This window comes from Musca vetustissima, unplaced genomic scaffold, assembly GCF_032173495.1.
Source record: "Musca vetustissima isolate MV318-11 ecotype Yass unplaced genomic scaffold, APGP_CSIRO_Mvet_v1 utg5888, whole genome shotgun sequence".
NCBI lineage: Eukaryota > Metazoa > Arthropoda > Insecta > Diptera > Muscidae > Musca > Musca vetustissima.
In genome coordinates this window covers 474,633-490,858 of record NW_026885167.1, presented here as the reverse complement: position 1 = coordinate 490,858, position 16,226 = coordinate 474,633, and the positions used below count along the sequence as shown (strand labels likewise).

The 16,226-nt window shown below is 31.4% G+C and overlaps 1 protein-coding gene and 2 non-coding genes across 3 annotated transcripts in view; 1 reads left to right on the top strand and 2 right to left on the bottom strand.

The window, feature by feature from the left end:
* Positions 1–899: 899 nt before the first annotated feature.
* LOC133332300 (MAP kinase-activating death domain protein) overlaps positions 900–16,226 on the bottom strand; it is a 42,612-nt gene continuing 27,285 nt past the window's right edge. The window contains exons 20-22 of the mRNA XM_061540703.1: positions 6,820–6,892; positions 6,607–6,653; positions 900–2,272 (exon numbers count right to left, since the gene is read on the bottom strand). Coding sequence (XP_061396687.1) covers positions 1,019–2,272; positions 6,607–6,653; positions 6,820–6,892 — 1,374 coding nt within the window. The 3' untranslated portion in view covers positions 900–1,018. The remainder of the gene's footprint in view (positions 2,273–6,606; positions 6,654–6,819; positions 6,893–16,226) is intronic.
* Trnag-gcc (transfer RNA glycine (anticodon GCC)) lies at positions 5,763–5,833 on the bottom strand. The gene has a single exon. It is a non-coding gene; the product is annotated as a tRNA-Gly (tRNA).
* On the top strand, positions 6,123–6,193 carry Trnag-gcc (transfer RNA glycine (anticodon GCC)). The gene has a single exon. It is a non-coding gene; the product is annotated as a tRNA-Gly (tRNA).

Below are 16,226 nucleotides of genomic sequence, written 5' to 3'. Positions count from 1 at the left end.
GACTGCTCATAATATCTGAATTAGTAGAGAAGTAAATTTTATAATTCTCACAAAAAATGCACGAAGTGGTCTCATAGTTGAAATTTGAGAACATGATGGAATTCTAATTGAATTAATACTATGGATACCAGTTTGAGTTAGAGAGAGAGCTGGACAAAGTGCTAGCTGTAGAAATGAAAGAAAACCTAGTAGATTAATTAGCTTGCATTCTAGTGCTAGCACTAGTGGAGGATATGATAAGAAGCCCAACATCTAGCATTGGTACCGGTGAGAGATGTGCTGATGGGTAAGCTAGATGGGGTGCATGCCGCAGAACTCGAGATAATGCTATTAGAATAACTAGACGATAGTAGAAATACTCCTGGATTTAGAACTAGTGAGGAAACTAGTCTTAGTACAAACGAAAGGCTAGACTGAACACTAGCGGAAACCAGAAGGCCGTGATTTCAATCATCTGAAATTTCGTGAACTACAAATGTATTTTTAAATTTACAAATTACAATCGTTTCGAAATTAAATCTGCAAAAGGCGTATATCTGAAATTTCAAGAAATACTTCAATATACTTTCTCTTCGTATGTACCTTCTCAAAATTTGGATGTCACCTGGACAATCGATTAAACCCCCACTTCCTCCCCCTATGAATACCCTTATTATCATTTGAACTTTAGTTAGTTGTGTTTAGTTTTTAGTACTTTTTAACGTTTTGAATAGATTTTTGTTCTTGTTGTTGTTGTATAGGTTTCTTGAGTTAGAATATTTACTTTTGTTCTTATTGTTTTTCTATTTATTTACTACTACATCTATAGCCAAGGTAGACACATGGAACGGCAAGCTTCCCGCGAATGAGGTTCATCACCAGAACGACCACCGCCTCCACCACCACCAGAAGCAGAATTACTGCCAGCTGCATGGCTCGCATCCTTGTGGCTCGAATCCTTGCCACCATCTTTCCCGCTATCTTTCCAACTGTCCTTCCCGCCACCTATACCGACAATTTTGAAAAATGAACTCCTTCGTCAGTGTTTGCGGTGACCTTGGGGCGATGTGGAGCTGCTACCGCCACCACTGCCACCACCATTTGAACCGGGCGAGGTGGATAGTGAGGAACCCAAACTTACACTGCCATATGAAGGACGTTTTTGTAGATTGTTGTAGGGGGAGGGTATTGAGGAGGGTGAGGGAGTGGTACTGGTTGTTGAGGGCGCAGCAGAGGTATTGGCTGCCGATGAGGCGGTGCCTGCTGTCATGCAAGTGGTGAACAAAGCGGCAGTGTTAATAATCGTTGGATTTGGTGTGGCCATGGATGAGGCGCGTTGCATGGTGGTGTGACGTTTGGGTATGACAAATGCCGGTGGTGGTTGGGGTGTATATTGGGGTGGTGTAGAGTTGGTGGAAATTTGTCGTACAAAGGGGCGAACACCGCCACCTCCTGACATTTGGTTTGTGGGCATGGTGGAATGTTGTACTGAACCACTGCGAGCTATGGCACCTGTCCGGGGTGGAATGGCAGGTGGGGGGCCGGGTGGTGGACCACGTGAAGTCCGTCCCGTAGAACCGGTGGAGGGTGTGGGCGATGTTGCCACCAAACTTTCTGTAGAATGTTGTGATGGTATGCGAGGTGGTAGTTGTGGCAGAGGGCCAGTTTGTGAAACACTGCTGCTTTTGCGGGCCCCCAGTGGTGGATGGGCCTTGGGCTGCGAGGAGATTTTCTCCGATGTAGATTTTTGTAATTGTTTGTGGGAAGTTGTTGTGGTGGTTTGGTGTTGGGGTTGTTGATGGTGGTGGTGTTGTTGTTGTGGTTGATATTGGTGTGATGATGGAGGAGGGTGTTGTTGCTGCTGCTGTTGTTGTATGGCACCCCTGGCATTTGTTGATGAAATTGTTGTGGTAGCCGTGGTATGAGTCCTAGCATTGGTATGAACCAAACGTGACTGAGGCTGCACCGTGGATGTTGTAATGCTTGGCTTTTGCATTGGCTGGGTGTGACGTATGGTTATGGTCTGCTGGCGATTGCTATTCTGTTGCTGCGAAGGCAAATGTGTTGTTGTCCTGGAGCAAGATAAGGTGGTGGTTGTGGAGCCACCTGCAGTCGAAGATGTGGCTGTATGATGCTGTTGTTGTTGCTGCTGCTGTTGATGTTGTTGCTTCTGCTGGGCATGTATATCCTGTATTTGTGGTGTAATAACAACAGGATTTTTCTTTTGATTTTGATCTTGTCCCGCAGCCACATAGGAGAAGACACATAGAACCGAATAACATATTTGATCGGCCTGTTCGCATTGGATTCAATTCCAAGGTGAGGGAAGAAATTTGTGTTAATAATTTTCTTGTTCTTAATAATAAAACAACTCTAACATTTAGCTAGGAGATGAAGATGAGTTCAAGAAAATAATATCAGAGAGAAAGAAAAAATAAATTTGAATTTTCTGCCAAATGAAACGCATGCAGTGTTTTTTGGGTTTTAGTAAAATTGTTTAATCTTGTGTCTAGATTATAGGTTTTATAAAAAGCAAAGTTATATATTTTTTAGCAAATTTACTACTTTTTTAATTTTTATTGGAAAGTGTTAGCATTTTTTATTTGGAAGAAAAAAGTGTTTTCTAGTGTTAAAAAAATTTTATATAAATCCCCCTTCCTTCTGGTTGGGGATTTTTCATTCTTTGCAAGGGCTTCTATATATCCTGGTTATCATCACAGTTGTCTTTGTTGGCATCCTCTTCTTCTTCATCGCTTTCATCACTCGATGAGACGGTGTATGAACTTCCTGCTCTTTGTTTCAAATATTTTTTACCGGTCAAATTATCATTCGAATCCTTGTAACGACGATGTTCGACAATATCCGGGTGTTGCATCAAACGCTTGGCAAATTTTATACTAAACATGCGATGTAGGCAAAATGCAGCCTCCGCTGCCTGTTAGGCCCAAGTTTTTGGATATATGTTGCAATTTTGTTGGTTAGTTTTGAGGTAGTGTTTGTTGTTGTGATTAGAGAGTTAGTAATGTTGTTTTTGAGTGGTGTTGTTGTGTTAATTTTTTTGTTAGATTGGTGTGTATGGAGGTTCACATGAATTTTTGTTTGTTTTTTTGGACAAATACATAAATGTATGTATTTTACATATATATGCATATGTTTGGTTATATACATACACACACACACACAAATTGACATATACATAAAAAGAAACAAAAAATTATATTAAATAATTTAAAGAACGAAAACAAATTGAGAGGATTATTTTTATATTGGTATATATATATATACAGACATAACAGAAGTCGGTTGCAGACATGATTTTTAATAATCAATAAAATATTAATTTATATACTTAAGTACTACGGAATATGTAGTCAAAAATTGAGATTATTGATAGACTATTGATCACAATTCACGATTTTAGTAGAGAAAGAGAGTACCAAATATCATAAAATTTTTTTCAGAATTGTTTAAAAAAATATCCACGCACAGATAGTCCTTCAAAAAAAAATGTTTTATAAAAAAAATAACCGACCGTTACGGAACTGTAACTATCTGCGGATGTTTATTCTGAGCCTAATATTTCGTGATATTTGCACCCTCTGGCTCGATTAGGGGTCAACAGGCATATTTTACTAATATTACTAATAATCAGTACAGATATTCTAATTACTTGGCCAGTTTACCTTCGCAGTGGGTTGTGTTGTGATGTTCGGCTTATAATTGTGGCCTATAGATCGACCCTAAAAAAAAAATTAAGTTTTCGATCCACTTCATCCCAAAATTTTAAATTCATCAAAAATTATAAGCGTTGTCCTTGACCTTAACTGGATCCTCATGGAAAATTTCAAAGCGATCCGCGCTATGGGTTACTGAATAATATATGAATACGTAATGACCTGTAAATATGTAAGTGTAACTCCCACATTCGAGTACATAAGACAATATAATTGGTATCAATTTAAAGGTCAACTAATCCTCTTCGATATACTATCAACTTCTCGGGTCTATACCCTTCAGCGCTAAATATATACGCCATAGAATACAAATTTTGTAATTTTTCACACAAAAGTCACTCTCCATTTGACCCGTTAATTGTTGACCAATCTTTATCAAGACATGCCTATACTGCCTATTCAGACATGCATATTCTTTTGCCCGTTCTCCGTGTAAAATTTCGCGATGTTCGGGCCATAATTTCGGCATCTGGAGCGACCAGAAAAATAGACAAAAATTAAGTATTTGGTCTGTTTCATCCCCTAAATATTAACCGATCTTTACCAAATCGGGTCGTTACCAATAGAAGATTGATCCACAACTGTAATCGTAAAGTTGTTAAAATTGCCATTTAAACATTTTAATTTTTCTACGATATTTATACCCTTCACCACACTGTGGTATAGGGTATTATGTCTTTGTGTATATGTTTGTAACAGGCAAAAGGAATCGAGATAGACCCATGGTTCCTTTTGAGAATATGCATAGAATCACTTTCTGAGTCGATTTATGCATGTCCGTCCGTCCGTCCGTCCGTCTGTTGATGTTAAATTGTAAACAGAGTACAGGTCTCATTTATGATCACTTATTTGGCCCAAGGACGAACCCTATTGAAATTGGGAAAAATCGGTTCAGATTTAGATATAGCTCCCATATATTTTTTCGTCCGATTTAAGGTAAATAATGTACCAAAGTCCCTATATATCTTTCGATTTACACGAAATTTGGTATATCCTACCGAATTAGGTGTAGAATAATGTGTGCTAAGTTTCGTTAAAATCGGTTCAGATTTAGATATAGCTTCCATATATAGTTTTGTCCGATTTTATGTAAATGGTGAACCAAAGTCCCTGAAAATCATTCGATTTCCAGGAATTTTGGTATAACGTATTGAATTATGTCTAGAATGATGTGTACTAAAGACCCATTGTGCACTAAAGATCCATAGCTAGGCCGATTGACACAACGTACTGAACTTAATATAAATTAATATCTGGCCCGTTTGCTTGAAATCGTTTCAGATATAGATAAATCATAGCTTTCATATATAATTTCGACTTATTTATGTTAATTGTACACCAAATGGGTGTCTGATTGAGATTAAATTTTTAACAGTGCAGCATACCGAATAGCGTGTGTCAAGTTTGCTTTAAATCGAATTACACAAATCTGTCCCACAAATGAAATAAAATTTAGCATCGGTTCTAGAAAGACATAAAAGTCACATATTTAAGTTCGTTCAATTTCATGTCAAAATTCCTTCAAAAAGGCGACGTCTTTTCGGATACATATGTAGAATATACCCAAAGTGGTGAAGGGTATCATATAGTCGGCCCAGTCCGACTTTACTACTTTCCTTACTGTTTTTTTTATAAATTTTTTTGTAGTGCATATTTCAGTGTAACTTTTTCATATTCTCTTCGCTCATGACACTTTTGGGTAAACATATGACATTAAATAATTTATAATTTTTAATCCATAAAATGTCAAATACAAATTTGTGTATTTACAGATAACGATTTTTTTAAACTTTCGTATTACATTGTTGTAGTTTCATCACACATTACAGATAATCACTTATCACATATGCCTTCTATTAATAAATACTAATAACATCGCCTTATATTCAATATGTTGTTGTATATTCCCCAATATAACATGTTCCCTTGTTAGGATTAAAAAATGTTTTTCTAATAAAAAATCTAAGAAATCAAATTTTAATCTGCTGAATAGAAAAAACTTCCTTATTGGAACACATAAATATTATTTCTAAGAAAAAAAAAGTAATTTGCATCGGCCGGGAATCGAACCCGGGCCGCCCGCGTGGCAGGCGAGCATTCTACCACTGAACCACCGATGCTTGTGTATTAGTGTGGTTAGTATTTATATATTTATTTGTTATTTTATTTAATTTTAAGAATAAAAAATGAGAACTAGCGACTTGAAAAATATTAACAACTAATTCATTTTTTTGTATTCGAATTATATTTATAATTTCCAATTGGGAACTATTCCAATTGGTTAAGTTTTTTAAATAATATCTATTTTAATATTTATTTACTATTCAAAACCTGAAATCACAAATCTTGAAAGAGCATTTAAATATACATAGAAACGATCTTTTTGGTAAAATTTTACTATTTTTATAAGCATCGGTGGTTCAGTGGTAGAATGCTCGCCTGCCACGCGGGCGGCCCGGGTTCGATTCCCGGCCGATGCAGACGCTTTTTTACTAATATGTTGTGTTCCAATAAGGGAAATTTTTCTATTTCCCCGATGCAGATTATTTTGGTTCGAAAAGTCTTTGGCATGTAGATATACGCTCGCATTCTAATATGTTAGTTCAGAATCCATAAATAAATATCGTTGCTATCTTCAATCATATATATTCCGATGTTATACACACCGTTAATTTATTGTTTGATGTAGTATTAATATTTTTATTTACTATTCTAAATGTTTGCAACCGACTTCTTATTATTATTTATTTTTTTTTTTTTTCAAAATAAAAATCAAATGTGTTAGAAAAGATGAACATGTTTTAAAACGTGCACAAAATCAAAAATGATTGCCTTAATATTTGATTTGGAAAATTTCAAACAGTTTAGCAATAAATAAAAACTTCACACTTACCATGTTCGATTTATATTTTCGTTGTATTAGCTGACGTGTTTTAGGATCTGAAATGAAGAAAAGGGAATATAAAATGTAATGTTCCCAGTCTGATTTCCGATTGCTGATTAGATTAGGGGTAGTGTTCGATAATATTGTTCCTATTGTTGCGTTTCGATTTTTTTTCAAAATTTAAGTTATGTATAAAAGTTTCAAGAAAACCTCAATACTTACTATATTCTTCCAATACGAAAATGCCACCTTTTTGTGTAAAACACTTTCGTATATGATCCAAACGAACGAAAAACTGAAAATGTAATTTTAGAAAAAAAAATTAATTCAATTAATTTCAATTTAATTTGTTGTTGTTTTTTGTGAGTGTATTATTTTATTTCTTAATCAACTTTCAACATTATTAAGGGGGGATATTTTTTAGGGGAGGTTAGGGTATTTTTTTTATTTTTGTCAAACAACTTTCCAATACTGTGCTCTCTAAAAACAATAAAAATAACTCAAACCACATGCATTCAAATTACAACAATTAAGGCAATTAACAATGGATTTGAAAGCATTTAGTAATTTATAAAATATATATTTGAGAAAGAGAGCTAAAGATACATTTTTCAATATTGCATTTTTATTTTGTTTAAAAAAACCTTTTCTGAAGGACTACCAAAGCAATATTTTTATGGAAAATCAGGCAAGGACATTTGACTTTGGAATTTTTTGTAAGTGTAAGGAGATGTTACTTTTAGATACTTTTGAAGAATATTAAGGCCTATATTAAAAAAGTAAATGTTTAAAAGGCTATCAAGCTGTCGATTTTTAAAAAAAATATTTATTTGATCGAGGAAATTTAGAAAATAATGTTTCCGTAATTTTTCCAAGCCTGGAATTTCTATAGAAATATTTTCTGTACGACAATTAAGGTGCGGATTTCTGTAGGACAATCAAGGCGTGGTTTTTCTAAAGAAACAATTGCTCTACGACAATCAAGGCGTAAATTATTTGAACGAATATTTTCTATACGACAATTAGGGCATGGTTTTTCTAAAGAAATATTTGCTGTACGACAATCAAGGCGTGGTTTTTCTAAAGAAATATTTTCTATACAACAATCAGGGTGTGGATTTTCTAAAGAAATATATTTTGAAGGACAATCAAGGATTGATTTTTTAAAAATATTTTCTAAAGGACAATCAAGGATTGATTTTTAAAAATATTTTCTGAAGGACAATCAAGGATTGATATTTAAAAATATTTTCTGAAGGGCAATCAAGGATTGATTTTTAAAAATATTTTCTGAAGGACAATCAAGGATTGATTTTTAAAAATATTTTCTGAAGGACAATCAGGAAATAGATTTTCTGAAGCATTTTTTTCTAAAGGAGTGTCAGTGCAATAGGCGTGGATTTTCTAATGAATATTTTCTCAAAAAAAAATCAGATGTTTCTTAATTTTTTTTGAAGATCTTACAGTACAAGATTCGTGGACTTTTAACTCTATTTTCTGAAGGAATATTCCCATTTTTGGGAATTTTTTCTCAAGGATTTTCATTACAAGAGGCGTGGATTTGTTAAGCAATATTTTCTGAAGGAATATTCCGATTTTTGGGAATTTTGTGTGAGGGATTTTCATTTCGAGAGGCGTGGATTTGTTAAGCAATATTTTCTGAAGGAATATTCAGATTTTTGGGAATTTTTTCTGAAGGATTTTCATAACAGGAATATTTTTTAGATTTTTTGAAGGAATTTTTTTCTGAAGGATTTTTATTACAAGAGGCATGGATTTGTTAAGCAATATTTTCCGAAGGAATATTCCGATTTTTGGGATTTTTTTCTGAAGGATTTTTATTACAAGAGGCGTGGATTTGTTAAGTAATATTTTCCGAAGGAATATTCCGATTTTTGGGAATTTTTTTCTGGAGGGCTTTCAGTAAAAGAGAAGTAGTTTTTTTTCTGGAGGTCTTTCTTAACGATAAACAAGGAAAGACGTTTGTAAAGGACTATTATTGTATGGATTGTTAAAAAAAATACTTTTAGGAGATCACCAGAAAAATAATTTAAAAAAAAATATTTTCTGAAACACTAACAATGAAGGATATTTAAATATGTTTACAAATTCTACTATATATATTTCCGACCTGATAGTGAAATAGATCCAAAAAATCATAATTGTATACATTTTTTAAATTTTCTTTGTACCAACCGACATATTGCCAAATTTTGCAGGATTTAACCAAAAAAAATAATGGCTAATAGTATTTTAATGGCATTTTTTCTGAGGGACTAGTAGAGGAAGAATAAAAGAATATATATTTTATGTGCTTTAAATTGTTTTTGTAACGTACTATCAGAACACCAATTTATTGAAGAAAAAGTTTAAAGAATATATTTTTATAAAAATCTCCTCAAGCGTTGAATAATAATAATATTAATAATTTCTGAAGGTATATCAAAAATATAACTTTAGCTCTCTATATTTGATTTTTCATGGTTATATAATTGTAGATAATATAATTTGGTTATATATTTAAAAAAATATATTTAATTTTGTATATAAAATAATTATAGTAGGTGTTTTAAAGCAGATAAATAAAAGCAGTGTTCGAATTTATTAATAAAAGTGGAATCAAATGAAAATCAAATTACAGATAGCAGTTAAACATAAAAAGCTCTTTTTACTTAGACAGCTAAGCTAGATATAGATACGCATAATTAGTGGTGTTGTGTTAGGGATTTTTTTCTAAAAAGCAAAGCCAATTCAATGAAATTAAAAAAAATAATAATAATAGCAAATAGCATACAAATATTTTTCAAAAATGCAAAGCAAGCAAATTATGAGTTAAAAGTGTTTTTGTATTCGTTTTTTATTTTAATTCAATCTTTTTTAGTTTATTATTTGTACTAAAAACTTTTACAAAAATAAATAAACATAAAAATTCTAATTAGCACTTGTGAGATGGTCATTTAAAGAAAATTACAGGAAACTTAAAAGAAAAATTAATTCTTATAATTTGTTTTCGGTTTTTATATAAAATTCAATATCAGCCGTATGAAACAACGAAAATCTTTCTTTTGTTTATAGGGATTTGTGATTTTGGTGTTTTGCAGGTGATGAAAATCAGCGCTAATTTTTTTTTATAATTTAAACTTATTCAGATTTGTTTTGTGAATTCTGTTTAAGCCAACAACAATAAACTGAAAAAAAATACACAGCCGCCGGGGATTAGAAGGGGGGTTTATAGAGGGCAAATACGTTGAAGAACACCAGGTGTTGGGTATGTGTATTGGCATTGGTGTAGATATGTCACTCTCTTGAAAGATTCTAATCCCAACAGGATTAACCATTTTCGCTTTGCAGAAAAATGTAGGAATTAAAGATCCTTTTTAGATGTGACTATCTCCAACAATGAACTGATGTATTGTGTGTAAGGAAATAAATAAATATGTTTCAGTTCTTGGTATGATTGAGTGTTTATATTCGATATATCTTATCGATGTTCTTTGCAATAATAATATGGGAATAGGAAAATTGTAATTGATTTTTTTTAGTTGCCTCACACTGATATATAACCGTGCTGACAATTGAACTTCTCTACTTTTCTGTTTTATTATTATTTTTAGTTTTTCTATTGATCTGTTTGTATAGGATTTGTATATATTAGGCTATATAAAAATCCTATACAAACAGATAAATCATTTTGTATAAATTCGACCAATATATGACCGTAGATGTGTCCTGTGCTAATGGGCCTTCTCATGTTTTTGAATTGTTCATATGTGTTTTATAGATCTAATACCATCTATAAATTTATTGCTAACTAATAAATTTATTGCTAGCTAAGCTATGGCACCTGTTTCATTGAATTTTATTCAAAACATTTCTGTAGTAATTTTAAAATTTGAAATTCAAAACATTTCAGTAGAAATTCCAATTGTAATTCATATTCTAAAATATTCTATTTTAAATTCAAATGATTTCATTTGTAATCCAAATTGTTTCATGTATATATTTTGAATTTCAAAGGGAAACATTCGAATTTCAAAGAAATATTTTGAGTTACAAGTAGAATAATTTGAATGACAAACGAAACGTTTGAATTACAAACGTCGAACACCAATTGAAATATTTTGAAATTCAGATGAATGACTCGAATAATAAAATAATTGTAATGAATTACAATTGGAATTTTCTAATCCAAATTAAGTAATTTTCTGAACCCACAAAATATTGAATCAAATTTAAGAGAGCACAAAACAAAATGGCGTTCTCTTTGTAAACTTTTTACTCGAGAAATTTGGCCGAGTAAAAATGGTAAACAGGAATGCCTACTTTTTTTTAAAAATAACATTTAACATTTTATTTACATTTGATTTAAGAATAACATTTCTTGTTAAAATTTGTCGACTGACTACTATTTTTGAAATGCTCGAGGCTACAAACGGACGATTTTATCAAAAAGTACTAGATGAATGGATGAACCGGACCTAGTTCCGATCGCTCCTTTTGCAGAATAGTTCCATTGAAAATAAATCGTTCCAGAACGAGATAACTCTATTAAATACCATGATTTATTTACTATAACCTGATTTTATATATTTCTATCTTTTGAGTAATTTTCTCAATTACCGCTTTTTACAGGGTTATATTTTTTTCAAAAACTTTTTTTATGAAAATAATTTTTTAGTTTCGCTTTTGAGTTTGATTTTTTTTGTTTTTTTTTTTTTTTGGAAGAATTTTTTTACTTTGTGTATAATATATTTTTTCTGTTTGTTTTTATATATTTTTAGACAACCAAATTCAACTACACAAGCAAACTAAAAAACTAAATATAAGGTAAGATATTTTATTAGTGTTATTACTGTTTTGGTAGTCGTTTTAGCCAGGTGTTGTATTTATTGTTGTTTGTTTAAAATGTTTATATAAAACTAAAAATTAAATGTGGAAATTGATAAATAATATAAACTGATAGAATAATACGTTATACAATTTTCCACCAGAATCTAGTAATTGTGAAAATAAAGTATAATATGCTCAACGGGAATTGAACTCAAAGTTAAGCCTTACAAGCCTGATTCCAAACAAATTTATAAACTATATTTAAGTATTGAAATATAGAAGCCCAAAAATGTTTTATATAAAAGAATATTCTCTCTCGTTTAAGGCATTGCCTTAAGGGCACCCACATGACTTAAAACTTTCGATATGAGTACTTGAAGACTTAGAGGATAGGAAAATGAATTAAAATAATTTAATTTTTGCTCGGTGGGCATGATTTTCGATAATTTAAACCATGGTACAATAACAATAGGAAAGTTAAGTTGATGGTATTTTTCTTTTGAGATATTTTCAAATTCAGTTATAATTAAAATTCAACATTACAGCACTCAAAGGAAAATATTTCGGAGTATTGGGAAGAATTATTATTATAATCATATTTGCAAGTTCACATTGTGAAAAAAACTTGACATTCCATTCATCTTCCGCGATGTTTTATTTATTTAATAAAATTGTAAAAGTATACTAAATAAACAATACAACCTGTTGAATATGTTTATATGTAAATATGAGACTATAAGGCATTACACAAGACTATATTTTTTATTATTTTTGTCAAGTAATCCTACCCTTTTCTATTGTACCATGACAGAAACATTCTAAAATAAGGAAGATATTCACCGATTGGATTTATCCTAGGCCATACGATATTATGGAACAACCTGCTAAAATTTGGAACCGTATTAACACTGACACAACCAAATACCAGTAGGTTAGTGTAGGTTCGAATTTAATAGAAAATCAAAATTCCAATGGGTGGTGTTCCTATAATGTTTTAGAAGCTCTCTTGTCGTTGTTTGAGTCTAATAAATCGGCTACATCACCTAGAGTTTTCAATATTTTCACTTGAAATTAAACAAAAAAATATTTTTTTCCCCTGATAGGCCTCCGGAAGACCCCCTCAAGCACTCATATTTGTTGATGTGCACCACAGTTATCTTTTTATGCGATACCTCCCGAAAATATTTTCATATTGGGGGTATAAGAAAACCGCAGAAGGAAAAATTCGTCATAGGTCAACTTTCGAATATAATGCGTGTTCATTTGTTTGCTGGAAATCCTATTATACATGGAGAGATAGCTTTATATATTGATTTGTAGCCATTGCATTGCAGTAATATATATATATGGGCAATATTGCCAATTTTTTATTATTCCATTTTCAAAAAATCTGCTTTTTTGTTTTTGTGGTACATCAATGATTTTTGGTACACATATAGAGAAAAATGTTCCGACTCCGAAACCGTTCGCGATCAAATTTTTGGTTGATGAGTGCAAAAGTTATCGAGGTTTTAATTTTGGGCATAAGAAAAAATCTTAAAATTACGCCGTTTATTATATTGACCAAAAACGTTGATATATATCTTCCTCCATAAAATAAGAATATGAATATATTATAATAATCGCGATAAAGTTGCACATCTTCGCGAAATATGAGAAAAATAAAAAAATATAGGAAATTACAAAATCAATTTAAAAATATCAACATAATCTAAACACCATGATGAATCAAATGATATCAAAATCACACAAGTCCGTGTAGCGGTTTGTAAATTACAGCGACTACAAAACAAGATATTGAGAAAAAATATTTGTTTTTGGTTCGAAAAAATAATGTCATCATATTTATTTTTTAATTCTGTACAAATTATTTATTTTTTAATTCAGAAAAAAATTTCGCTGAAAAATTGACATATATAATAATCACTTTTTGTGTATAAGTATACGCCTTGCGGATTATATCAAGACCCTTCCGATAAATCTTAGGGTTCTATAAATAGGAATATATCTTAAAATAAAATAATAATTTAAATTGCGTCTAAATCACCTAATTCTCAAAATTATTTGATGCGCATGCGGCTTCCAGGAAGTACTGAAGTTTATCTTCCAATCCATATATATTTTGCGAAATTTCATTTGACGGTTAAGATGAGATGTCCCCATTTGAACATTGAAGTGCCCAAAAACTCGTAAAACGCGAACAATTTCCGAAAACTCCATATGCTATTAACGCGCATTCGATTTCGGTGTGCACCCTAAAAAAATACATCGATCTACACCGATTTCAATGTGATCATTAAGAACCATGGATGTGCCAGCTCACACTTTTTTTGAGATAAATTGGGTACATCGCTCTTTCGGCTGAAATTTTTAAAGTTCTCTTTTCGGAAAAGATCAAAATCCGTATGAGGGCATTTATTGAAGCGGAAATGATCCACAAAAACGCAAATAAATCCGCGATATTTTCAAAAACATTTTTTTGCCAAATTTCGTGTTTTTGGAAGGCCAGGTCGTCTCTACTAGACGAATTTTCACGAAGAAGATTTTATATCATCCGAAACGTAAAAAAGCCTTATTGATCGCGGGTATCCATAACATTCAGTTGACAGATCTAACAATTTGGCACAAAAAATAGGTTTTGTAGAAATTTGATCGCACAATATTCGCACCTTCGGATGAGTATTACTCTGAAGCTGTGCATACTACATACACAAAATACATATCAGATTGCGCAGATTCGCGACTACAATAATCGATTTTTATATATTCCTGTTTGCATATTAAAGCTAGAAGTAAAATTAAAAAAAAAACACTCAAAATAGAGCTTCAAAATGTCAGCATCATTTAAAGGTAGATGCAGTTAAAATTTTGAAAAATGATACATAAGGGGCTTAGTCCCCATTTTGTTGGCTTCTAGTTTTACTTTGACACGAACACAGTGAAATGAGTGGCTTAATCACAAATCGATAGAGAACATAAAAAACTGGTTCACCTCAACCTGTTTTTACACATTTGTTTACGTTAAATTAGACACAGCTTCCACCAAAATAAAGTTTGGAGGTTAATATCATGAACAGTTTGCAACGACAGATCAATTGACCCAAAACTATTCACTTTTTTTCATATACTTAAGTAATTCCCGAGTTATAAAGGGGTGAACCTCCGCTTCAGCTATGTAAAAAAATTGGCAATATTGCCCATATATATATTCAAAAAAATATTGCCCATATGATCTTGGGTGGCGTCCTCAAAGACGTCAAAAGATCCATGGCGTCTTCAAAGATCCATGCTTCCTAACCCTATTTGTATGTGTTTCAATATATTCAGTAAAAATTAGTTATTATGTTGAACTGTCAAATTCGTCTGAATTATTTACTAAAATATGCGCAAAAAAACAAATTTGGAGGAAAAACCGGATATTCAAATAATAAAATCGGTTTCGATACCACCATATATCCATATAATTAGAAATCTAGTAAATAAAGGTGCTAAAATTTTTGGTCCGGTATCTCCATGTATCTCGATATTTTGGAAAGTTTGAGCACATTTTTCTATTCCAATGAATGTATTTCAGAATCTCTATTAATCTAACTACGAAAAATAATCAATTTTGACATAAATTTCGAAGACCTAATTTAGAATATTTTTTGGGCACTATACTATATTTCGACTCTGACTATGGTAACCCTATTATAATATAATGGAATCTGCATGGCTCTGCAAATTTCATACGAAAAATTAGAAAATATATAATATTAGAAAATACGAAAATATGGGTCCATGGGCTTAACATACATTCAAATATATATACACACACATTTAAGGCTACACTTAGAAACATTTTAAAATAAAAACAAAAAAAAAAAACTTAAAAATTAGAAATAAAAATTGAAAAAAGTGATGGCGTGATATTTATTTGTTGTTGTGTAACATGTGTGGCGGTGGTGAGTGGTGGTGGTCGTGGTATTGGCGAGTGGCTACTAATTTTTTGGCTTTGGAAAAACTTGGCTTTGTTGGTTGGTGGTGGTTAACATGAATTGTTGTAACATTTGGTAGATGCTGTAAAGATTGGTTTCTTCTTGGTGTGAGTTAAGTGTTTTTTAACGTTTAGCCCTAAAACTTCACAAATAATTAACGCAACAACTTCGATAGAAAGACAAGAACTAATAAAAATAAAAAAAAACAAATGAAAGGATTTTTTTTGCAAATTGTTTTTCATGGTAAATAACTTAAGTACAGTTACAGGAAATACATTTTTTTTTTTTTTTGGTAAAGAACAGTAACTAACAGAATATTTGGTTAATTAATTGTTGTTGTTTTATTTTTAATTTTCATTAAATATCAGATCATTATGCAATAGTATATAAATAATAACAAAATTAATGAAACCAAAATAGGAGAGGGAAATGTAATTTTCAGACCAGGAAAAATTAAAAATAAAAGCGCATTACTTTTGTTTTTTAATCAACTACAATTTTATTTTTCAAAGAAACAAAAAGATAACACAACTTAGGTTAGAATAGTTTTTAGTTTTTTAAGGTTGTGGGGGATTTTTTTTATAAAACTAAATTATAACGAGTATGCTTAAACACAATTATAAATATAACAAAACTTAAGGTTGTTGTTTTTTAGGATTTATGTTTTGTTTATTAATTTAATTATTTTTTAATTTTCTTAACAAAATATTTGAATTGTTGTAAAAAAATTAATACCTCAAAGTCCTTTTTGTGGATTTGTGATGATTACGATATTTTTGGTTTTGTTGTTGTTTTTTTTTTTTGGTTGTGGAAGTTCAGAGA